At 40.8% G+C, this 20,800-nt stretch overlaps 1 protein-coding gene across 1 annotated transcript in view; it reads right to left on the reverse strand.

The window, feature by feature from the left end:
* The window catches only part of GRIN2A (glutamate ionotropic receptor NMDA type subunit 2A), a 390,901-nt gene that overhangs the window by 90,613 nt on the left and 279,488 nt on the right, over nucleotides 1-20,800 (reverse strand). The window contains exons 6-9 of the mRNA XM_082432488.1: nucleotides 13,661-13,866; nucleotides 7,551-7,719; nucleotides 7,284-7,437; nucleotides 2,544-2,669 (exon numbers count right to left, since the gene is read on the reverse strand). Of these exons, the coding sequence (XP_082288614.1) occupies nucleotides 2,544-2,669; nucleotides 7,284-7,437; nucleotides 7,551-7,719; nucleotides 13,661-13,866 (655 nt within the window). The remainder of the gene's footprint in view (nucleotides 1-2,543; nucleotides 2,670-7,283; nucleotides 7,438-7,550; nucleotides 7,720-13,660; nucleotides 13,867-20,800) is intronic.

Consider the following 20,800-nt stretch of genomic DNA (forward strand, 5'->3'; position numbering starts at 1 on the left):
GAAGGTTTTTATGTCATTTAAGTAAATGAAGATATGAAAAAATGATCTACTTAGACTTCAGTTGGCGATGCACACAGAGTGGGCAATAAATAAAGTGGCAGCAGTGAATCCAGATTGATGGAAGTTATGAAGTTCTGGGCAGAGAGCCTAGCTGGGAAGCAAGCTTTCCGCACATGGGAGGCCAAACTCAGGCTATCGCAATACTTACAATATCCATATACAACACATTAGAGAGAAGGCAACTAATTCTATTATTCTCAGTCTCAAGCTCTCCTCTTCTTCTTTGCCTAATTTTATGATCTTCTGGGCTTATTCCCAAGAGGCTGAGAATTCTTAGTAAAAAATAGAGTCAATCCAGTAAACTTCATGAACTACTTAATTTTATTAGGGATGCATGTTGATCAGAAGTGACAGCTATTTAGGAATCAGAAATGGGCAGTTGCAGGGAGCTGGTCCAAGATGTTTGGGAATTCCTGATTCATGAAGACTATTACTGGGTCATATAATTTTCCCCATAAAGGACAATGAGATGTAAAAGAAAGCTATTTTGTGCAAGGAAATAAGTAGCTGTCATTTCCTGAGGGTTTCTACATGCGGATGAGCAGAAAACAAAAAGCCTCCAGGTGATGGAAGGAGTTTGCATGCTAAGTTCCTTCCTGCACAATAGCGTGTGCTTCAGCCAAAGGAGAAATTATTGCATGTGGTGGCCTTTGGATAGTTTTTTATCTTCCAAGATATATTTCAAATGTATCCACTTCTTTCCATCTCCATTCTCTCCATCCAAATCTAAACCACTGCAATTCTTTCTCTTGGAAAACTGTACCACCTTCCTAACCGGTCTCCCTCCTTCCACTGCTGCCACCCCTCCCATCGCCTTGATAGATACATAGAAAGTGACCTTTCCCCACGGTACAGGTTTGTATTCTGCCTCTTCCCTGCCATTGTATTTTGAAGAAAATCTGAAATGCTTACCACGGTCAACAGCCTATCCCTCTGACTTCATCTTATACCACTGTCTACCTCACTTACTCATAACTTTTCTGTTTCTTGAGCATATCAAGATTGAGCCCATGCCAAGGCCTTTGTATCTGCTGTTCCCTCTGCATGGAATGCTTCTCCCTCAGTTCTTCATAGGACTGAATCCTCCTCATCCTTCAGGTCTCAACTCCAGCATCATCTCTTCCTAAGGCCCTTCCCTGCTTGACCATCATACTTAAGAAGCGTCCATATCCCATCACTTCACTTTGGTTTTTCTCCCTTCTTCTTGAGATTTATTACAATCTGTGATTATTCATTTATATGTTCACGTGTTGTCTCCACAACTAAATTCTCAGTTGCCCAAGGATGGGGAAATCTCCATCCCATTTACCACGTTAAACCCCTGCTCCGGTACCAGGTACTCGGGAAATATTCATCAAATAAACGCACGAATTCACAAACACCACAAACTCTGGCTTGCAAACGCAAACATCTACTCTCCTGCGGTATGATCACCCATAGAACACTGCCTCCGGACCCGCTCTGTTGGAAAGCTTCTTACTAGTTAATTACATTACCCATTTAGTGAAATGCTGGCAACTCTCCCACTTAAACACAACATGATTACTTGTGGCATTTTAACTACGTCTGGTTGACAGCAGGTGGTTTACGTGGTAACCACCGCTCTTCAGTGGTTAAGAAGCGGGAGAATTTCAGTAAAACTAAGTTCCCAATAGATCCCCATGACCTGCTGGCTCTTTCCAATATTGACTCTTCCAAGCAGAAAGAACATACGGCAAATTAAAGTGCCTTGTTTTTGAATAACTGTACCTTGAAGATCTGCCGTCTTCCACCATCTCAAGTCATTTTTCAGGAAAGAGATTTCGTCCTGGCACCCTTCTGATACCCTCTACTTAGAATGTGTTGTGCATTGAGAAAAATTCACTCAGAATTGTGTAATGTGTTTATGTATGTGGTTCGTGTGGGAGCCTCTTAAAAACTTACGGCCAATGAATGCATCCCAATTCAATTTTCTACTTACTGATTGCCACTTTATCAAGTACAATGCACTAAGGTCAGGCACTGGCAAGAGGAAAATGTAACTGTTTGGGGAAAGTCACCATTTTATCATTATATTTATCATCAAACGAATGTGAGCATGATTTGGTAGTTTGGAGAATGTTCTTAACCTAGATTCCATAAAACCATTTTCTTTGCATAGACTGAAGCTGAGACTCACTAGTAGTTTTAACATTGGTTTTGATGCACATTTTGAAAACTGCCAGAAAACTTTTTCAAATATGCTTTCTCAGCAAATATCAGTAGTTTTTCACTTAACTATTGACTCCACATTATGGCAAGATTAAAATGTCTCATTTTTAAGTTTTATCCTTCTTTTCAGTAGAAGGGAATAACCCATACTTGTATGGCACTGCAATGACCAGCGTGATTTAGACGATGGTATAGCAAGGCAATATAGGAGAATGTGTTCTAGATCTGAACTCTTCATTGAGAGCACATTAAATAGCATTGACTTTGAATGATGCTTACGAAGCCAGCCTCACCTTTCCCTTCGGCTAAGTTCCTGCTGTATCCAACAGGACTGAAGTACTCAAACACGAAGACAGCTACGGCGGAGACAAGGAGCAGCATTACAAACATCATCACCCAGACGGAGGCGCTGAAGGGCTCTGCGGAGAAACAGCCAGAGGGCGGAAGCGCGGTCAGTCAGCGCCCGCTCACAACCAGGGCCAGCAGGGAGCCCGGAGGTCCATTTGCAGGCTCACTGAGAGACCCACTCTGATGTGACTCTGATCATTCAAAAGAAGCTACTCATTGTTTATTCATGCGTTTAAATCATTCTCTCTTCTACAAAATATTTGAGGTATTTTATAAGAATGCACATCATAGGATAAAAACAGAGAAAAGCATATGACATTTGACAAATCAGGTCAAGGATAATAAAAACAAAATATAATGATAAGACCAAGGGAGAAAGTTAAAATGCAAACAAAGAGGCTACAGGGTCCTCTGGAATTACAGAATCATCCAGGGGACCAAAGCTAAAGAGAAACAAGACTAGATTCAAAGAGTCAAACATAAGGCACCTGCAAATCAGCATGAGTTTTATTTTCATTTTCATCTTAACATGCTGGAGGGAGGACGTGCAGGAATTCTAGAAGTAAAGGGAGAATTATAACCTGGTAGAAAAGGATCGTAAAATCGTGGGATTGACAGGAATATTGGAATGTCATAGTCTGCCCCCAAATACTACCACTCTCTCCATTTCACCTTCTGCTTCGGACAGATGAGATCTCTACAATTTAAAAATCTGGTTGAGGTTGGTAATGGTTAAACGCAATTGAAAAGTCATTTGAGGATATTACATTCACACGAGAATTCAATGAAAACGCATCGTTTAAAGATAGAGGCAATGAAGTAGTAGATGGATAGATGGTTATTTCCCCTAAAAATAGCTTTCATCAGTTCATTTTCATGTGGGTGTCTCAGAAGGGCAGGCCAAGACACAAGGTTCTAAATCTTAGATCACTTTAGAAAGGTAAGAGATACTATGTAAAACAAATTAACATTTTTATTCAAACTGATTGAGGACATGAAAGTGAGCCGAAAGGAGACATTTTATCCATGTATGACATAGATTTGCTAGAAAATCAACAGAGGCTAAAATTTTTAAAATGAACATAGCTCCACCTGATTGCATCATTGGGAAGAGACTGCGCTTGGACACCAATGAACTTATAATCCTTTTCATCATGAGCAAACATTTTCTAAGAATAAAATATAAGAAGCCCAATAATACCTCTCGAATAGTACACATTTTATTATTTTTAAATTGTTTTTTTTTCTGATGAAGCTAGTAATAATAATAAAGAACTAGGCTGATAGCAGGCCACCTTTTTATTAAAGTCTGTGACTATCTAACACAGCTAGAGTTCAGCACAAATTCCAATGTAATGAGCTTAATATATAATAAGAAACTAATATGTCTGAAGCTTTAACGATATTGGATAATTTTAAAACCTGAAGGAATACTTTGTAATGCAGTTTTGATAGTGCAAATACTTTAAGAAGCAACAGGTACCAAGACAACTTACTTGACTTAAATAAGCCAAGATGAGCTCAAAGAAACCGAAGAGACTAAAACTGAAATTTATCTTAGTTAAATTTAACTTGAGTACAAACAATATCGTGTCCCTGAAATCACAGCAATTTGGTAATAAGGTGTATCCAGGAGAAAGAAATGAATAATTAGGAGATTAAAAATTACTTAATATTCAAAAATAGAGATGTTAAAGTAATTCTCCAAGTTGGATGTGCTGATGGCATAGCGTGTCTCAGCAGAGGAGGATCATTGTAATGAGTAAAGGAGCATACACATGTAAAGTATTTGGTGGTGTGCTTTGCACACTGCATACACATAATAAATTAAATGGAATAGCTGCTTGGTTCTGTGGTTAAAGCCAGAATTGGTGGTGGTGGTGTGCTGTCCAAGGTCCTGAAAAAGGCTTCCTAGTTTAAAACACGCACACTTATTAATCTGATAACTCCTTTTCCCTGCAGGTTATGATGACATTATTAAAAATATTAGGGGAAATCCTTACTGAATTCTTGTACTCACATATCAGAATCTGTAAGCCTTCAGTGGACTTCACTGGGCACTTGATGTGTCCTAGTCACTAACTGGTCAGAAAATCAGATGGAAACTGATCAAGAAACTGATCCCAGATGTTTTCTCACTTCAAAGTGACAACATCTGTCCCTTGACTTGTGAGGATGGCAGAGACATTCTGCTGTGGTATTCTGGTTTTAGTAAGTTAGGTACCTATGAGTGCCATGAAGGATGGCTATTCCCAGACACCACACACACACACACACCCCACAACAAAGAAAGTCATTAGAACAATGAAGAGCTACTGTCTGTAGTGTCTAAGATGTGACCCAGAAATATTTTAGATAGCTCTGGATTACATCCTCTACTGGACAGATTCAACAGATTCAACATCTGTCCATGAAGGAACTTTAATCTAGAAGAGACTCCAGCTCAGCATTTCTTTGGATCAAAGACTCCAACCTACTTGGAAAGTCTTAAGAATTAACTGAATGGAAACATTGCCAGAGACATCATCTCTGTCCTTGAAGAGTCACTGGTTACATTTTTACACAAAAGCTCAGAGGCACTACCTGCAAGTGTTTCCGATGTGAGTTCATGGATTTTGCGAAGGAGAGAGAATAGGAAATAATGAAGAGCAATGCAATCAGATTTTGAATGTTTGGCTCTTCCAGATGACTGAGCCAATGAATGGAAAAATGTAGCTTAGCATGGTTCATTATGACTTTCAAAACCTGCAGATAATGACTGTAAATAAGGGGGTGCAGAGTCAATCGAATAGGGATGTAATTTAGTGACTAGGAAAAATATTAAGCCTTCTGTGTAAAAACAGCTTTGAAAATAGCTCCCTCTGGCTACAGTTTATTTTATTCTTAAAGATACAGTAGGAAGAGTAGGGGGAAAGAGGTTTAGCTAAATTTAGCAAAACTACTTGACTTTTATGGAAATGTTCTACTAACGCAGATAAGATAAAAATCTAGGGAAACTGGGTTGAGGCCAGATTCAGTATCAGTGACTCATATTTATGAGACAAGTCAATGGATATATTTTTCCTCTTTGATTGAACTGGACGAAAAGTTCTCTCTAGCTCACTAAGAAGATAAGTGGACAACTTTCTCTTTCCATTTCTTCCACGAACTCCCTTCCTCCAACCTCTAGGACCAAAGGTCTCTGTTAAAGGTTCCAATAGGGAATGGGGAAAAAGACGATTAGGAGTGACTATGAGTGAGAGTATATCCAATAATTACTAACATTCTGCTTGTGTTGTCAGTATCAGTATTCTTCGTGCTCCAGTGAGGCTCCCTTATGAAGATACGGGCATCACTATCCACATCAGACACAGGCACAGAAGGAACACAGTGAGGTGTGTCTTTGTCAAGGTCCACGTTACTCCAACAAAGGTTACAAAAATTGAAGCGAGTGCAAAATCAAATCCAGTGAGTCGTAAGCATTTCGACAGCTTAAATGGATTATCGAAAATGAAAACAGTACATCCATACGTCTCTGTGAGTAAGGCGGTATCCAAAATCCTGTTAGTCAACATTTCACTCATGAGAATGAAGCATAGAACGCTTCACTGGATGTTAACACCACATATAAATGAAGACAGTGGAAGAGTAAGGCTATGGGCTTGGAGCTGGCATCCACAGATGGGCCCTACTCTGCAGTTTTAGTTCTCTAATAAATAAAGTTTTTTTGTCTTTGGAAAAATGTAAGAAATTCAGTTGACACTAATCTAACTGTTTTCACTCTCTCCTGCAGTTTCCTTCTAGGGGTCAATGTTTGTCTTAACCTTCCCAGTTTGGGACAAACCCACTGACATGGGAATGCCAAGGGGAAGTTAATCTGAATCCCATGATCTTCAAGACAGTCACTATCAAAAACTATTTATGATGACAAAACGCTCAACACAATGATTTCCTTTAAAGAAACAATGAAAAATGCTTGGCTATGTTCCAGGCAGTTTCAGCTACACCAGCCAAGCGACCTAATGCATAGGTGCTCAAGAAAACCAGATGATAGAAAAAAACAGAACTACCTGGCTTTAAAAAATAAACACCTTTTGTGTAAAAACATAAATCTAGGAAACAGTTAAAAGGAGAGTAAGAAGAATTTCTTCTCTTATAAACCATTCAGCTTAAAGGATAGTCACATTTAAAATATGATTCCATTAATTTTAAAACAGTGTATCCTCTTCAGACTGCTTCTGTTTTGTTTATCAGAGTACTGGTATAAATCACTGCACAGTCATCATTATTTTTACTCTTACATCCAGTAAATAAATGACTGTCATTCTAGTGAGGGACGGAGGATGGGTACATGGCTGCTAAATAAAAGTTTACGAGCTGATTTAAATTAACTGTGGACAGACAGGTTTATTTTTTAAATGCTTTCAAGGCTCTAAGCAATATATCTACTAATCTATATTCTACACTACCAAGGGCGGTATCTGAATATGTGATTGTATTTTTAGCAGCTATTTCCAAGTTATAGATAAATGAAAGATGTTAACTGGGGGAAAATTGGGGTAATTCAAATGCAACATGCTTTCAATATGCTGACGTGGTTACCTAGAACTGAACTAGGTCCTATCTGGTCCTGTCTTTCGAGCAAACAAGACAAAATACCTATAATTCCTCGTAGGAAAGCAATAGTGACTGCGAAGTTCACATACCTAGAAAAGCAGAAGGTGATACAGTGCCATTGCTTCTTGAAACCATGACACTGATTCCCGTCTCCACAAAGGGCACAGAGAAGTCCACCACTTCAGAACGTTCCTCGTTGATGGTGAGTGAGCCAACTGCCATGACTGCCCGTTGATACACCACCTGGACACAAGGCAAAAAAAAAGAACCGTCCCTTTACTTATCCTTCCCACGCTCCCTGAGGACCTTGGGCCCTAAGTCTGAATGAGGGCCCTTGGGATGAAAAGATAACTTACCTCACCAATCATTCCATTCCACACATTGTTAACTTTCTTGCCATGCTTCCCATTAGTCACCAGGTAAAGGTCATAGGTAAACTTCACTGTTCTCGAAAGCTTCTTTAGGATATCAATGCAGAACCCCTTGCAGCATTTTTTAACATTCATGCCCTCATTGGTTGAATTGCTGTAGAGAAAATCCCAAGATGGTAGAGTATTAGTACTGGAAAATGTGTTCATAGTCATTATCTACACTCTTCTATTATTTTTCACATGGGAAACTGAGGCCCCAAATGTGGAAGCGGCTTTTACAAGGACGTTCAGTGAGTTTATGACAGCAAAAGTAGAAAGTGTTCTTAATTATGACAGTAATCATGACAACAGGTAACATTTCTTGAGTAATTACTATTTGCTATGCACTGTGATAAATGCTTTGTACTAATTGTTGGATTAATCTTCACAACATTTTTCTAAATTAGGTAGTATTCACATCCCCATTATGCAGATGAGAGTTACTACCTCTTATTTTTTTAAAGCTTATAACACATACAACCTCTTTAGATCTGAGTTTAGTCATCTAATCTAAACTGAATTATAAAAACTTATTGGAAAATGGAGGAGAGGAAGATGTGAAATTCTCAGAGCAAGGAGAGTTTTGCTTTATCCTTTCACTGAAAATAGAGGTTGGCAACCAAAGGGAAGAAGAAAGGATGCCTTACTTACTTAGGAAAGATACTCTCCTTGCTGAGGAAAACTAAGAATTAACAGCTAAAAATCAGGAGACCTGGGGTCTACTCTGTGCCTGAGTCTGTGGACTTAATGTCTCTTGATCGAGTCATCTTGCAAATGAAGGCTCATTCATAACATTTTCCCTCCCTACCTACGTGGAGGAAGTGTAAAAGGTGACACTATTAAATAGCAATGTCCTTGATCAGGAAAAACCCCTATTAAAATACAGAGGGCATTGCTGTCTTAAAACCTATCATAATCTACCAAGGTTACATTCGTTGCTTTGTGCCAGCCACTTTGCTTTATTTACTTGACAAAGTCATACTCAAAGGACACTCAGAAAAACCAGAAATTCTTTTAAAAGGGAAGGAAACAGGGGTCTTCCCAAGTGATAACAAAAACTATTTAAACAACTGCTACAGGAAGATCAAGACCTCTCTGGGCAATGCACTTGGTTCCACCTTGCCCCGGGGCATCCATTAGTACCATGCTCAGATACTGAGTCACGTATTTCATAGGACATGTGCTGCCTCAATATTCCATTGTTGACACATCTACATACTGAATTGTTATCTAAGCACTAAAATTATGTTTATGGAAATCTAACAGGATAATAGGAAAATACTTACATTTCCATATCTTATGATAAAAGTAGGTTACATAGTGATACATACAGAGTAGTCATAGCTATATAAAAACAGATGAGCTTACGAAGTATCTGGATGGAAAAACAATGAAATATGAAGCATAGCTATTTTTGAATGGTAAGAAATGGTTTTTTATCTTTTTCATATTTTTAGGTTTTTTTCCCCCAAAATTATCTGCAGTGAGTATATACTACATGTATAATTGGATAAACACACACACACATTAAGCACCATTGGTATATATCTATATCCAAGAATATGGATAGATTTGACAATATAACTTTGAGTAATGGAAGTAGGTTGCAGAATGATACCTTTTTTCATGCTTTCTTTATCTCAGGATCACAGATCACCTATCCTGAATCACTGTCTTCACCCTTGCTCTCTCCTATCCTGTCTCTGAGCTCTGCTCAACCAACCTGCATCTGCCAGCCAGGACCACGATGGAGACTTCACTCTCCAGCCTTGCAGCTGGACAACCTGCTCAGACTCTGCTGCCCTCAGTCTGGGGGGCTGTGGAAGGCCACATCCGCATGCACTTACAGATGATGACTGGTGGACTTAACTCTGTAGTACAACAGGAAGTAGGGACCTTCCCTCTCTCCACCAGTTTCCCAGAGCAGAAAGGGTCAAGGTGGAGTTACAACTGCCATAAACATGATAGAAATATGTCCTAAGTACATTAAATTAATGGCATGTCCAAATATGATTTTCTTCTTGGTATCTGTGGCTCTTTGAAAAATGTGCCCAAATCAAAGTCTCTCTTTTTCTTTTTGGCCACCATAGGCCATGCATCGATGCCTCTTTACCACCTCTTTCCATTTGCAGCTATTTCACTGTCTGCTCCTTCCCTTCTTCTATTACAGCCTCTTCCTTCACCTGGTCAAGATTCCTGGGAGAGTGTGGAAAGGAGTTAACAAATACCCCAGGTTTAAGATTCAGGGTCATAGCCATATAGTGACCTATCTGCTTCTTTGACGTGCTCACTGGAACCTCAGCCAGTTTATGAGTTAATTATTCCCCCCATGTCCCCTAATACTAGGTGTATTCTAGTTAACCAGTTGTCATTGATGCATTTTCACCCAACAAGCACCCACTGAGCAGCTACTCTGTGTAAGACATGGATTTAGACGCTGGGGACACAGGATGAAAAAGACAAGAAGAAAGTGAACTAGTTGAATTTATCATGGGCATTATGGAAACACAGACCATACTGGGAACTTCTGTTGGTTGTTATCACAAACCTTGTGTGTGTGTGTGTGTGTGTGTGTGTGCGCGTGCGTGCGTGTGTGTGTGCGTGTGTGTGTGGAGGAGGGGGTATGACAACTACCCAGGCATCTGAGAAATGGTGCCCATGTAATCTCTCTGCTCTCCACCATCACCCAAAAGAAAGGGAGACTCATAAAAACAAATACGGGGAAAGGGACCCAATAAATCATCAGTTCTCTGGCTCGATAATTTCCCAGTGTGGCCAGTGGATGTGCCTTGCGAGTCAGACAGAGCTGCTTTCAAATCCTGGGTCTGCCCTTGACAAGCATGGAAACTCGGATGGGTCTCTTCATTCACAGACCTTAGTTTACTTATTCGTGCATTGAGAAGGCTGATACTTACCTTGCAGGATAGTTGGAAATATTAAATAAGGTATCTAAAGCACCTCTCACATAGGTGCTTAAAAATATATTTCCTCTCTTTTCACCAACGATTTGACAGTTTAGGGGATCAACTGGCAGTATAGCCATTTATTTATCCCTACATATCAAAACAGGTAATTTTTCCTCAATTTTCTCATCACGTCTTAACACTCAACTAACAGGTTAGAAGAAAAGTCTGATTTCTCAGCTCATTTCCTACTACCTGATTTTTTAGAAGACTGATGTGTGCCCTCAAGACCCCACCATTTACCAGAAGTGAGAGACAAAGGGTTTTCCCTGAAAGAATATCACCAAGAAAACAAACACAATCATGTTGTCCAACAGGAATCCTTTTTGGAACCAATCAGCCTGCCTCAAAGATGTTACCTTTAGGAAATGCAGTTGATCTAATCTGTGTTAATGTTGGGATTACTGGATCCTAGTAATTTTCTATTGCTTTCAGGTAAATCAAAGACTTTAATTTCACCTAGAAGCACAGTACGATTCTCATGTCACCAAGTGGGAAAAGGAAAATTGCAAGCCACCCCCTCCCACAGGAACCCAAATCGTGAATTTGAACTTGTTGTTAATCTGTTTCTATTCTTCAGTTGAAAAGTCAATTCTTTTAAAGACAGTAATTTATTTGGAGGTTCATTTCCTCCAGACCGTTGTGACTCAGGACTTGGTGATCTATTGTTTTCAGCTCCAAGTCTTCGGATTTTAAAGACTTTAATCTCCAATGACTGAGTGTGAAGCATAAGATGCCCTACTTGATTGGCTCTATTGAATCAGAGAAGATATTGTTATCATAAAGGAGGTGCCCCAGTGGGGTTATACTCTTTGCTTTGTGCCAGCCACTCTGCTTTCTTCATCTGACCAAGTTCTGCTCAAAGAACACCCACCCAAGTCAAAACCTCCTTTGACAACTTTCCCACATTACCCCTTCTGTCATTCCCCCAGCTCATCACTTCCAAGTACTGCACTAGGTTTCCTTCTGTTTCCCAAACTCGCCAATCTCTTTCCTCCCTCAGGGCCTTTGCACCTGCTCCTCTAGCTGGGTGGCTCTTCCCCAGTTCTTCACATGTTTGGCTCCTTTTCCTCTTTTACATGTCACCTTAAATCTTACCTGTGTGAGCTGCAGGAGCCCCACATACCTCAAGTGACTCCCTTATCACACCATCTTATTCAGATCCTTCACAGGGTTTATCCTAATGTGGAGCTGCCCTGTTCCCTTATTGGTTGAGTAGTTTTTTAACCGTGTGCACCCCTTGACTGCAAGATCCTTCCCGGTTCATTGATGCACCCCCCATGCCCAGCACTGTGACTAACACAGAAACTATGCTTCATGTGTATTTATTTATTGACTAATCTATTCAGAATTTCAACCCCAAAGAGGCTGATGACTCCAAAAAAGCTGATGATTATTTACTGAATAATCCATCAGAATTTCAACTCCAAAAATGCTGCTTATTGATACAAAAATTTCTCCAAACCAAAATGCACCTTCATAATACATTTAGCAATCATATTCTTAAAAAATTATCTTTATCCAAAGCACTGAGCCATGGGAATTTGCATCTTGTATAATAAGAGCTTAGGCTGGAATTTGGAACGTGGGAGGACAAGTATCCATTCAGCCCCCATTCAAGTGTCATCAACACTGGGGTGTCATATTCTGTGCCTGTCCCTGAGGACACAAAGATTAATCAGCCACGTTCCCTATATTTAGGCAGATGATGCTCTGGGGGAAATACAGACAAACCGTAAGCCATAAAAACAAGTGAGAAAGATAGCTAGGAAGTGCTACGGACTGAATGTTTATGTTCCCCTCAAATTCGTATGTTGAAACCCTAATCCCCAGCGTGATGCTATTTGGAGAGGTGATTAGGTCACGAGGGTGGAACCCTCCTAAATGGAAGTAGTGCCCTTATAAGAAGAAGCAGGACAGCTTGCTTCCTCTCCCTCTGCTCTCTACCAGGTGAGGAGAAGACAGCCGTCTGCAAACCAGAGGGTCTCCATCAGACACCAGATCTGCCAGCACCTTGATCGTGGACTTCCCAGCCTCCAGAACTGTGAGGAATAAATGTCTGTTGTTTAAGCCACCCACTCGTGGTAATTTGTTATAGCAGCCTGAACGGATTAAGACATAGAGACACAGCCAGGGTACTGTGGAAGTAGGGAGAGCTAACCTAGCTTGGGGAGGGAGTGCTTAAGACTTAAAGGGCAAGCAAGAATTGTCCAGGTGAAAGGAGGCAATCAGAAAATACTCAGAAAAAAAAAAGATTTCTATCCAACGGTAGGCTTTTTCCTTTTGTGAATCCTCCACAAGGGTGGTATTTGTGTTTATGTTTGCATTACAAAGACAAAATTCAGGGCCTTGGACTTGGCCATGAAGCTTTATGTAGCTCCAAAGGGTTTATAGATTAGGGAGAACCCTTCACCAGGGGATCTGATAAAAAATGTCAGTTCCTCTTCAATAGTAATAAAAGAGGAAATGACTTAGATGCAATGCTGGTTTATTGCTGGTGATCTAGGAGATCCCCAGGAGATCAGCTCCACCTTAAGCACATCAGAAAGTCACTTGTAAGGTGGATGCTGACCCCGAAATGGAGAGAAGCTTTGAAAATTCTGAAAAGTTTGGATCTTGGAAATAGAAAAGAGGTGGAAGGAAGTGGTAGATATGGTTTGGGGGAGGGAGTAACCAGAAAAATACAAAAGAAATAATTATTCTAGGAAAGATTGAAGGGGAGGGTTGATTCACCATACTGGTTAAGAATATGGTGGTGGAGTCAGATGGACAAGTGTTTGAGTTCTGCCTCTTCCATCTACTAGCTGAGTGGCTTTGAACGTGCTTCTTAATCTTCTCATAACTCAGTTTTTATCATGTTTAAAATGGGCAAAACCATGCACCTCGTATTGCCGTTGTTGGAATCAAATGAATGCAAACCACCTGGTGTAGTTCCAGGTCTTTTAAAAAATCTATTTTTATACGCACCTATTATAATAGAGTATATTTTATACTACATTCTATTATTATTGTAGAGATACCACTGTCATCAGTGATACAGGCTATTGTTGTAAAGGATTGGGCACATTCAACCGACAGCATCCCTGGACTCACTTGATTTTGATGAACTTCCGACACGGCACAGTGTTCCTCACACACGTCTCAGTCAGCGGGTCTATGTCTTCCACGATGACAAAGGGGGCCTCCTCCAGCGTGACGATGCTCAGATGGTTGTCGTCTGGCTCACAGTCCGAAAAGGACTTGTACCTGGGCCACACGGCGTGCCTCAGGCTCAGGGTCTGGTTCTCCCACTTGCCCACCTGCAGTATAAAGAGAAAGACACACCTGTGCTTTCCTGCACCACTGGCTTCCAGAAAGGTGAGTCCTCCCCCGTAAGAGGTATGGGAGAGGAACCCCATCACCTTCAGGGCTTTTCTGCTACCTACCTCAGTGTACACTTCTGTTTATATGCTAAGAAAGATGGGGACAAAGGGAAAGCAGAATACTGGGCAGCTCCCATGCCCTGGACTCTCCCCAGACTAATAAATATGGGGGTGGTGCCTAAGCACTGATGCCGTTGGAGATCCCCAAGTGAGTGTGATGTTCTGCCAGAGCTCAGGACCACTAATGTCATGAAAAGAGCAAGGACTTTTAGAATCAGAGGTCTAGGCTTGAATCCCCACATCTGCCACTTACTAGCTGTACAGCCCCAGGCAGGCTTTTAATCACCATGAACATCTGTTTTCTCATTTGTAAACAGACACAGTTCCACCTACTTTATAAGGATGTCGTAGGAATTAAAGAAGGCAATTCGAGAAAAGCATACAGGGCAGTGCCCAGCACGTAGTAAGGACTCCAAACTCTCCTTTTTAAGTATAGAAGAGAGTCAGTGAGAGGGAGAGAGATTTAAAAAGTGCTAAGAAAAAGAGGCAAGGGGAGAGGAAGATGAAGAACAAGAGCAGAAAAGAGGGAGGGCTGGCGGGAGAGACAAACACGGCGGGGAGAGCGGGCGAGCAGACGAGACGCTCCCTTCAAGCTCAGACATGGTTCTGTTTAAGTTGAAATTCAGGTGAGTTTTTATTAATTCAGCACAGAGTGGAGACTTTTACTGCTTACTGTACATCAAGACCTGTCGAAACAGAATCGATTGTGTTCCCTCTGAGCAGCTGTCGGCATCTCAGTGAAATCAAATTGAAGGCTGTATGTTTTGAACCTTAATTTTATTTGACAGCTTATTGGCACTCTTCGCGTACACACGGGGAGAAAGCTGCCCCCAGCATTGCACTTTCTGCTTCCTCCTCCTGCTCCCACGTGCGACTGCTCGACACCACAGGTCAGCGCTTTATTTGTAACACAAACCTCAAGGAAAATACCTCGTCTGAAGACCTAAGTGCCAAGTCCAGCCTTGTCTGTGTTGATGTGACCGACTCACCTCTCCTCCTGTAATGTAAGTGTCACCAGAAATGAATCTCAGGCCCTTAAAGAGAATTCAGACACGCTGGACACCAGGAGAGGTGATAGGTGGCGGGAGAGAAGGCAATCGGTGCTCTGGAAGATGACATCATCATTCGGACTGGAAAATGTTTGCTGCTTGTAGAGAAACATGCCGTGTGGCCAATTACAAAACTGTCCAGCTTCACTGATACCTTTCTTTTTAAGTTAGGAAGGGCAGTAGAGTAATTTGGTCAAGCAAACACGTTCATTTCCTCATGCTGTGATGTAACACAGGCTGGAGAGAATGTGGAGCCCATCAAATTCTTAATTCATTCAACATAGATTTATTGAACACCAGCTATGTGCGTGCTGACACCAGCCCAGCAACAATGAGGGATAAAACAGAATGATTCCTGCCTTGTTGTAACCATCAGTCGGCTGCCGGACAAAGACCAAGCCAATAATAATAAACATGCAAATAGATAAAGAGATATCCAAGCTCTTCCTTTTGGAACATGTTATAACCATCTCTTTCTTTTTCATCTCCCTTAGAAAACTCAAACATAGCCTTCAAAAGAGCCTGGGCAGTTCAGTGGGTAAGACAATGGCTTTTGGAGTCACACAGAACTAAGTGCTAATCCTGGCTTCACCCATTAGCTGAGCAGCCTTGGGAAAGTTGCTTAACTTCTCTGAGCTTTGCTTTCTCTATCTGTAAAATGTGGATTGCAACAGGATATGCTTTCAGAACTGTAGTGAGATTTGAATGAGCCAAAAATGTCCTTGAAGCATTGAGCACAGAACTTAACATGTAACATACATGGCAGCTGCTATTATTTTATTATTGTAGGTAGCATTTAAGATATAGCTCAAATATCACCTAATCAGTAAAAGCATTCCTGTCTTCCCTGGTAATAGAGAACTTTGCTCCCATCTCCACCACAGCATTTGATGCTATACTTATAACAATGTCACTTTTGAGCATGTCTGTGTAGTCAGGAAATGTGCCAATATTACCACTTAGTTTAATCTTACAAATTCCACGTGGTAAGGATTATTATTCCAGCATCACAGTTCACCAAACTGAAGAACAGAGAGATTATGTAAACTGCCCAAACTTGCACAGCTAGTAAGTGGTGGATCCAGAGCTATACCATGGAACTATGTGAATCCAAAGGTGCTTTCCCACTAGTGTTTCTATTAATTGATCTGCAGTAATCATGTTATTGCTCCAAGACCCTTTCTTCCTTGCGGAGACAGCTCCTAAAGTCCTAAGGTAACATAAATAGAGGCAAAGCCCGTTTAGCCAGCAGAATCTTTGGTGATGTCACTGACCATGTCACATACCCTACACCATGGGAGGCAGGCAAAGGTTCCAGCCCAAGGCTGACTCATGGAGAGAGAGGCTGCAAAGGTTTATGAGTTCCCAGAGTGCAATAATTTCCTAAATCTCCTCTAAGTTCCTCTCTCCCTTCCCAACACGTCTAAGTAAGCACCCATGGGTCAGCCAAGGAGGGTGGAAGCAAGTGGTGGGTGGGAAAACTTGATTAGGAGCTGAAGCTTCTGTGTAAACATTGCCCTAGATCCTGAGAGCTCTTACCTCCTTCTCTGAGGCTGATAGGCTCCTGTTCCAAATGCCAAAAGTCTCAACTCCAGGATTTTATATACCAGATAGGGGAGAAACAGACATCCTTCGCTTTCCCCTCCTATGTTCCTATTTACAAAGCACTATAACTGAGTCTGGAGTCTGTAGACAGGCTTAATAGAGATTCGTTTACTCCATAAATATTTACTGAGTGGCTACCAGGTGCCAAGCACTGTGCTAGGCACTAAGGGTACTGTAGTGCAAGCAGCACAATTTTTACTGGCAAGGAATTTTTATGCTAATTGGGAAGACAAACATGAGTCAAATAACCACATAAAAATATACATCATACAAACTGGGAGGAAGAAATAAAATGTGGGTCTAAGACTGGAAAAAGGGGGAAAGAAATCACAGAAGTCTTCCCCAAGAGGTGGCACTTAAGCTGAGACTGGAAATCCAAGATGAGTTGATGAGGGGATAGAGGGAACAGAGGAAGGAAGAGCCCTGCAGGCTGGCAGGGGCCAGAGGATGCAAAGCCTTGCAGGTCCAGTTAAGGAGCTGAAATTTGCCGTTAAGAGTTAATCTAGTCCGTTATCCAGAATGGAAAAAGAAATGAAGAAATCATCATGAACACGGGTCCATATATAACTTGCCCAAAAGTGGAAGCTTCTTGCCCCCTCCATTCTTTTTTTTTCTTTTTTTATTATGGAAAAATGTTAACTCATACAAAAGTAAAATACTAGAATGTATCTCCATTTTCCCATTATCTAGCTTCATTAATGACTAACTCATGGCCAATCTTGTTTCATTTATACTCCCAACCACTCCTCCCATATTATACTGAAGGAAATCTCAGACATCATAACATTTCATTCACAAATCGTTGATTTGATTTAAATACCTAATTTTCATTTGCTTAACAATATTATACCTCAACAACCTATGTGTTTGTGTATATGTTTCACTCATTAGATTGTGATTCCTCAGCCTAGCAGGGACATACATATATATATATATATATATATATATATATATATATATAATATTATATATATTAATATATATGTATATTAGTTGGTTTCTATGCCCACACCTTCTAACTCAGGGCCTGGCACAGCTGGATAGGTATTGATGGAATGAATGAACACACCACACTTAGCAGAGTATGTAACATTAGATGACAGTGGTTTGTATCTGCTAATCCCAAACTCCTAATTTATCCCTCCCTCTCTTTCCCTTTGGGTAACCATAAATTTCTTTTCTATGTCTATGAGTCTATTTCTGTCTTGTAAATAAGTTCATTTGTATCATTTTTTTTTAGATTCCACATATAAGTGACATCATATATCTGTCTTTCTCTGTCTGACTTGACTTCATTTAGTACGATAATCTCTAGGTCCAGAGATTATTAGGCACTATTCTTAGCACTACTGTAATTCTTATAAACACCCTATACACAAGAAGAAGGTGTGGGCAGATGATTTTTATCTCTATCATGAATTTTGGACTTGAAAACAGTCCCAAATTCCCCCAACTAGGCTGTGTGGGAGAAGAAAAAAAATCTTTACCTTCAAAATAAACTGAATTTTGGTGATAAACCTTTAAATGTTTTCAGCAAATAAACTGAAGTTTTGAGAACAAAGAAAAATAATTGACCGCTAATGGAGAAAAGTGATTTTGTTAAAAGAAATGTAGAAAGGGGAAATTAACTTTGCAATGATTTTTTTATCTGTTCTTATTAATAAAATTTAAATGCTGCGCTTTTAGAAAACGAATTCCTCTTCAGCTCCTAGGAAGTGTTTTGTGACAGCGCAGTGATTACTTATCAAAACGTTCAGCCAATATTTTCTCAGAGCAAAGATAATTTCATCTCCAGAAACTGTCATAAGTTAATATTCATCCCTTAAGGTCTGGTTAAATCCATAGCGATGTCACAGAGGCTGCAAGAGGCTGGAAGAAACGAGGTTAATAGATGTTTGTGACTCTCCTTTCAAAGAGGTATGAGTGCTTGATCGTATTTGATCTATTCATGAAATGCTTACAAAAGACAGTTAAAATCACCTCACAACTGTTCTCTCCCAAGCCACTCCCTAAAAGCGTATATCTAAACACCAAGATCATAGATCCACCTCTACTCAAATCCTTCCATGACTCATACTGCTCACAGAACCAATCAGACTCCTCTTACATTAATGGACCCTACAGTATAGGTCCCATCAACCTCAAAACACTCTCTCCTCTCTCTCTTTCTATCCCTTTTTTGATTTCTCTTTTGTACACCCTATACACACCCTCACACTAAAACATATACATCTACACCTTCAAACACACATACGCTTACACCTACACATACTCACACATGTGTGTACGTATATATGTATATGCATATGTGTATACAGTTAACCCTTGAGCAACCTGGGGTTTAGGAGCACTGACCCTTCGTGCAGTCAAAAATTCGTGTATAAGATATAGTTGGTCCTCCATAACCATGGTTCCTCCATATCTGCAGATTCAACCCACGGGGGATCATGTAGTACTGCAGTATTTACTACTGAAAAAAATCCACATATAAGTGGCTTCAAACCCATACACATGCACACATATATATCATATATTTATACATCTATACATAAACACACAGCTACACTCATACCTACCTGAATTCACAATACACACATACATACACTCACCTCCACACACGTACAACTACACATACACACATGCCTAACACACACCTACACTCACACCTCTACACACACGCACAATACTAAGCCACAATGACGCATACACTTTTCACTCTCACCACACACACCCTGAATGACACCCGTTTCCCCACCTTTGCCTGCACTACTTCTACGTGAAATTCCTCTCCTTCTCATCTCCACTGACTGAAATCCTACCCATTCTTTCCAGGCACAGCTCAAATACCGTCTCTCCCCTGCAGCTTAATACTCCAACTGGAATGCGGTTTTGAGCATTCTCTTTTTCCCTTGAATTCTCTCGCTTGTTCATTCATGAGCTCAATACACATGCGTCCAGGGCTTTACACTGTGCCAGGCACTGCAGGAGGCTCTGGGGTACAATTGTGAACAGTGCAGGCTGGTCCCAGTGCTCAGACTTTCCAGTCTGGTTAGAGAAGAGGAGTTAAAGCACACTGGCCATGAGATAACATGAGATAATAAATGCGGTAACTGCCATGCTGGGGTGCGCACAGGATACTACTGGAGCAGAGAGCTTCCTGCTCTGCAAGGAAACCAAAGATGCTTCTAAAGGAACTGACCAGCAGAGTTGGTGTGTGGCTTGCTCCGGAGTTCTATCTTTGTTCGTTGGGCAATGGACTTGTGTAGAGGGATGGGGATGGGGATTATTGAAGATTTTTAATCAGAGGAGGGATACAATCAGTCTGACGTATTAGGACACTTCTTCCCAGTGCAGTGCAGAGAAAGGGTTTGTGCCTAAAAGATTCTGAAGGCAGAGTGATGGGTCAGGAGGCAGCTGCATTAATCTGGATGAGTCTGGCATAGGGCCGCATGGAGAGGGGGCATGAACTCACAGGATCCCGAAGTGGTGGAATCAATAGAACTTAGAGACCGACTGTGTAACTGTAAGGGGGTGGGGATTAAGGGCTCAGTTTGCCCTGTATTATAGAATCTCTGGCCTGGCCAGCCTTTCACACAACATGACCCACATCGGCTGTAGTACCGTGTTCACCACATTCCAGTTCAATAAATATTTGCTGAACTGAACTCGATTCAGATGGCAGCACGGCATCAATTTTTACTCAGAATTCAAAGTTAAAAGAGGAGAATCGCCTGTTTACTCAGATTCTCTCCTTGGAGACAAGACAATAGGGATTGCAAAATTAAAAATCAGAGATGAAATTTATTAAAACCGACAGTGAAAGCAGAGTTCACGCTGCCTGTGCTCCAGCTTGGCTGGCCCTGGTTAGCTCACCGAGTGATTTCATAACCAAGGGGGAAACAGGTCTTAAAACAAACACTTCACATGTGCAAAACACCGGAAAACATCTCACTCCAGATAATAAGCAGGGATTTACTCCCAAGCTGGAGAAAATGTGAGTAATTAACTCTTCAGGAAGATGAATTTCAGGAGAAAAACAAAGCAAACAGGAGGCCAATTTCTCTCCACCTGAAATATAAAGTCTTCTAAAGGACATAAGATAAATGTCCATGAAGGAAATTTAAAATGACTTAAAGTCCATATTTAGCATAAATAGC

Source organism: Balaenoptera physalus (assembly GCF_965194825.1).
Source record: "Balaenoptera physalus genome assembly, chromosome: 16".
Classification (NCBI taxonomy): domain Eukaryota; kingdom Metazoa; phylum Chordata; class Mammalia; order Artiodactyla; family Balaenopteridae; genus Balaenoptera; species Balaenoptera physalus.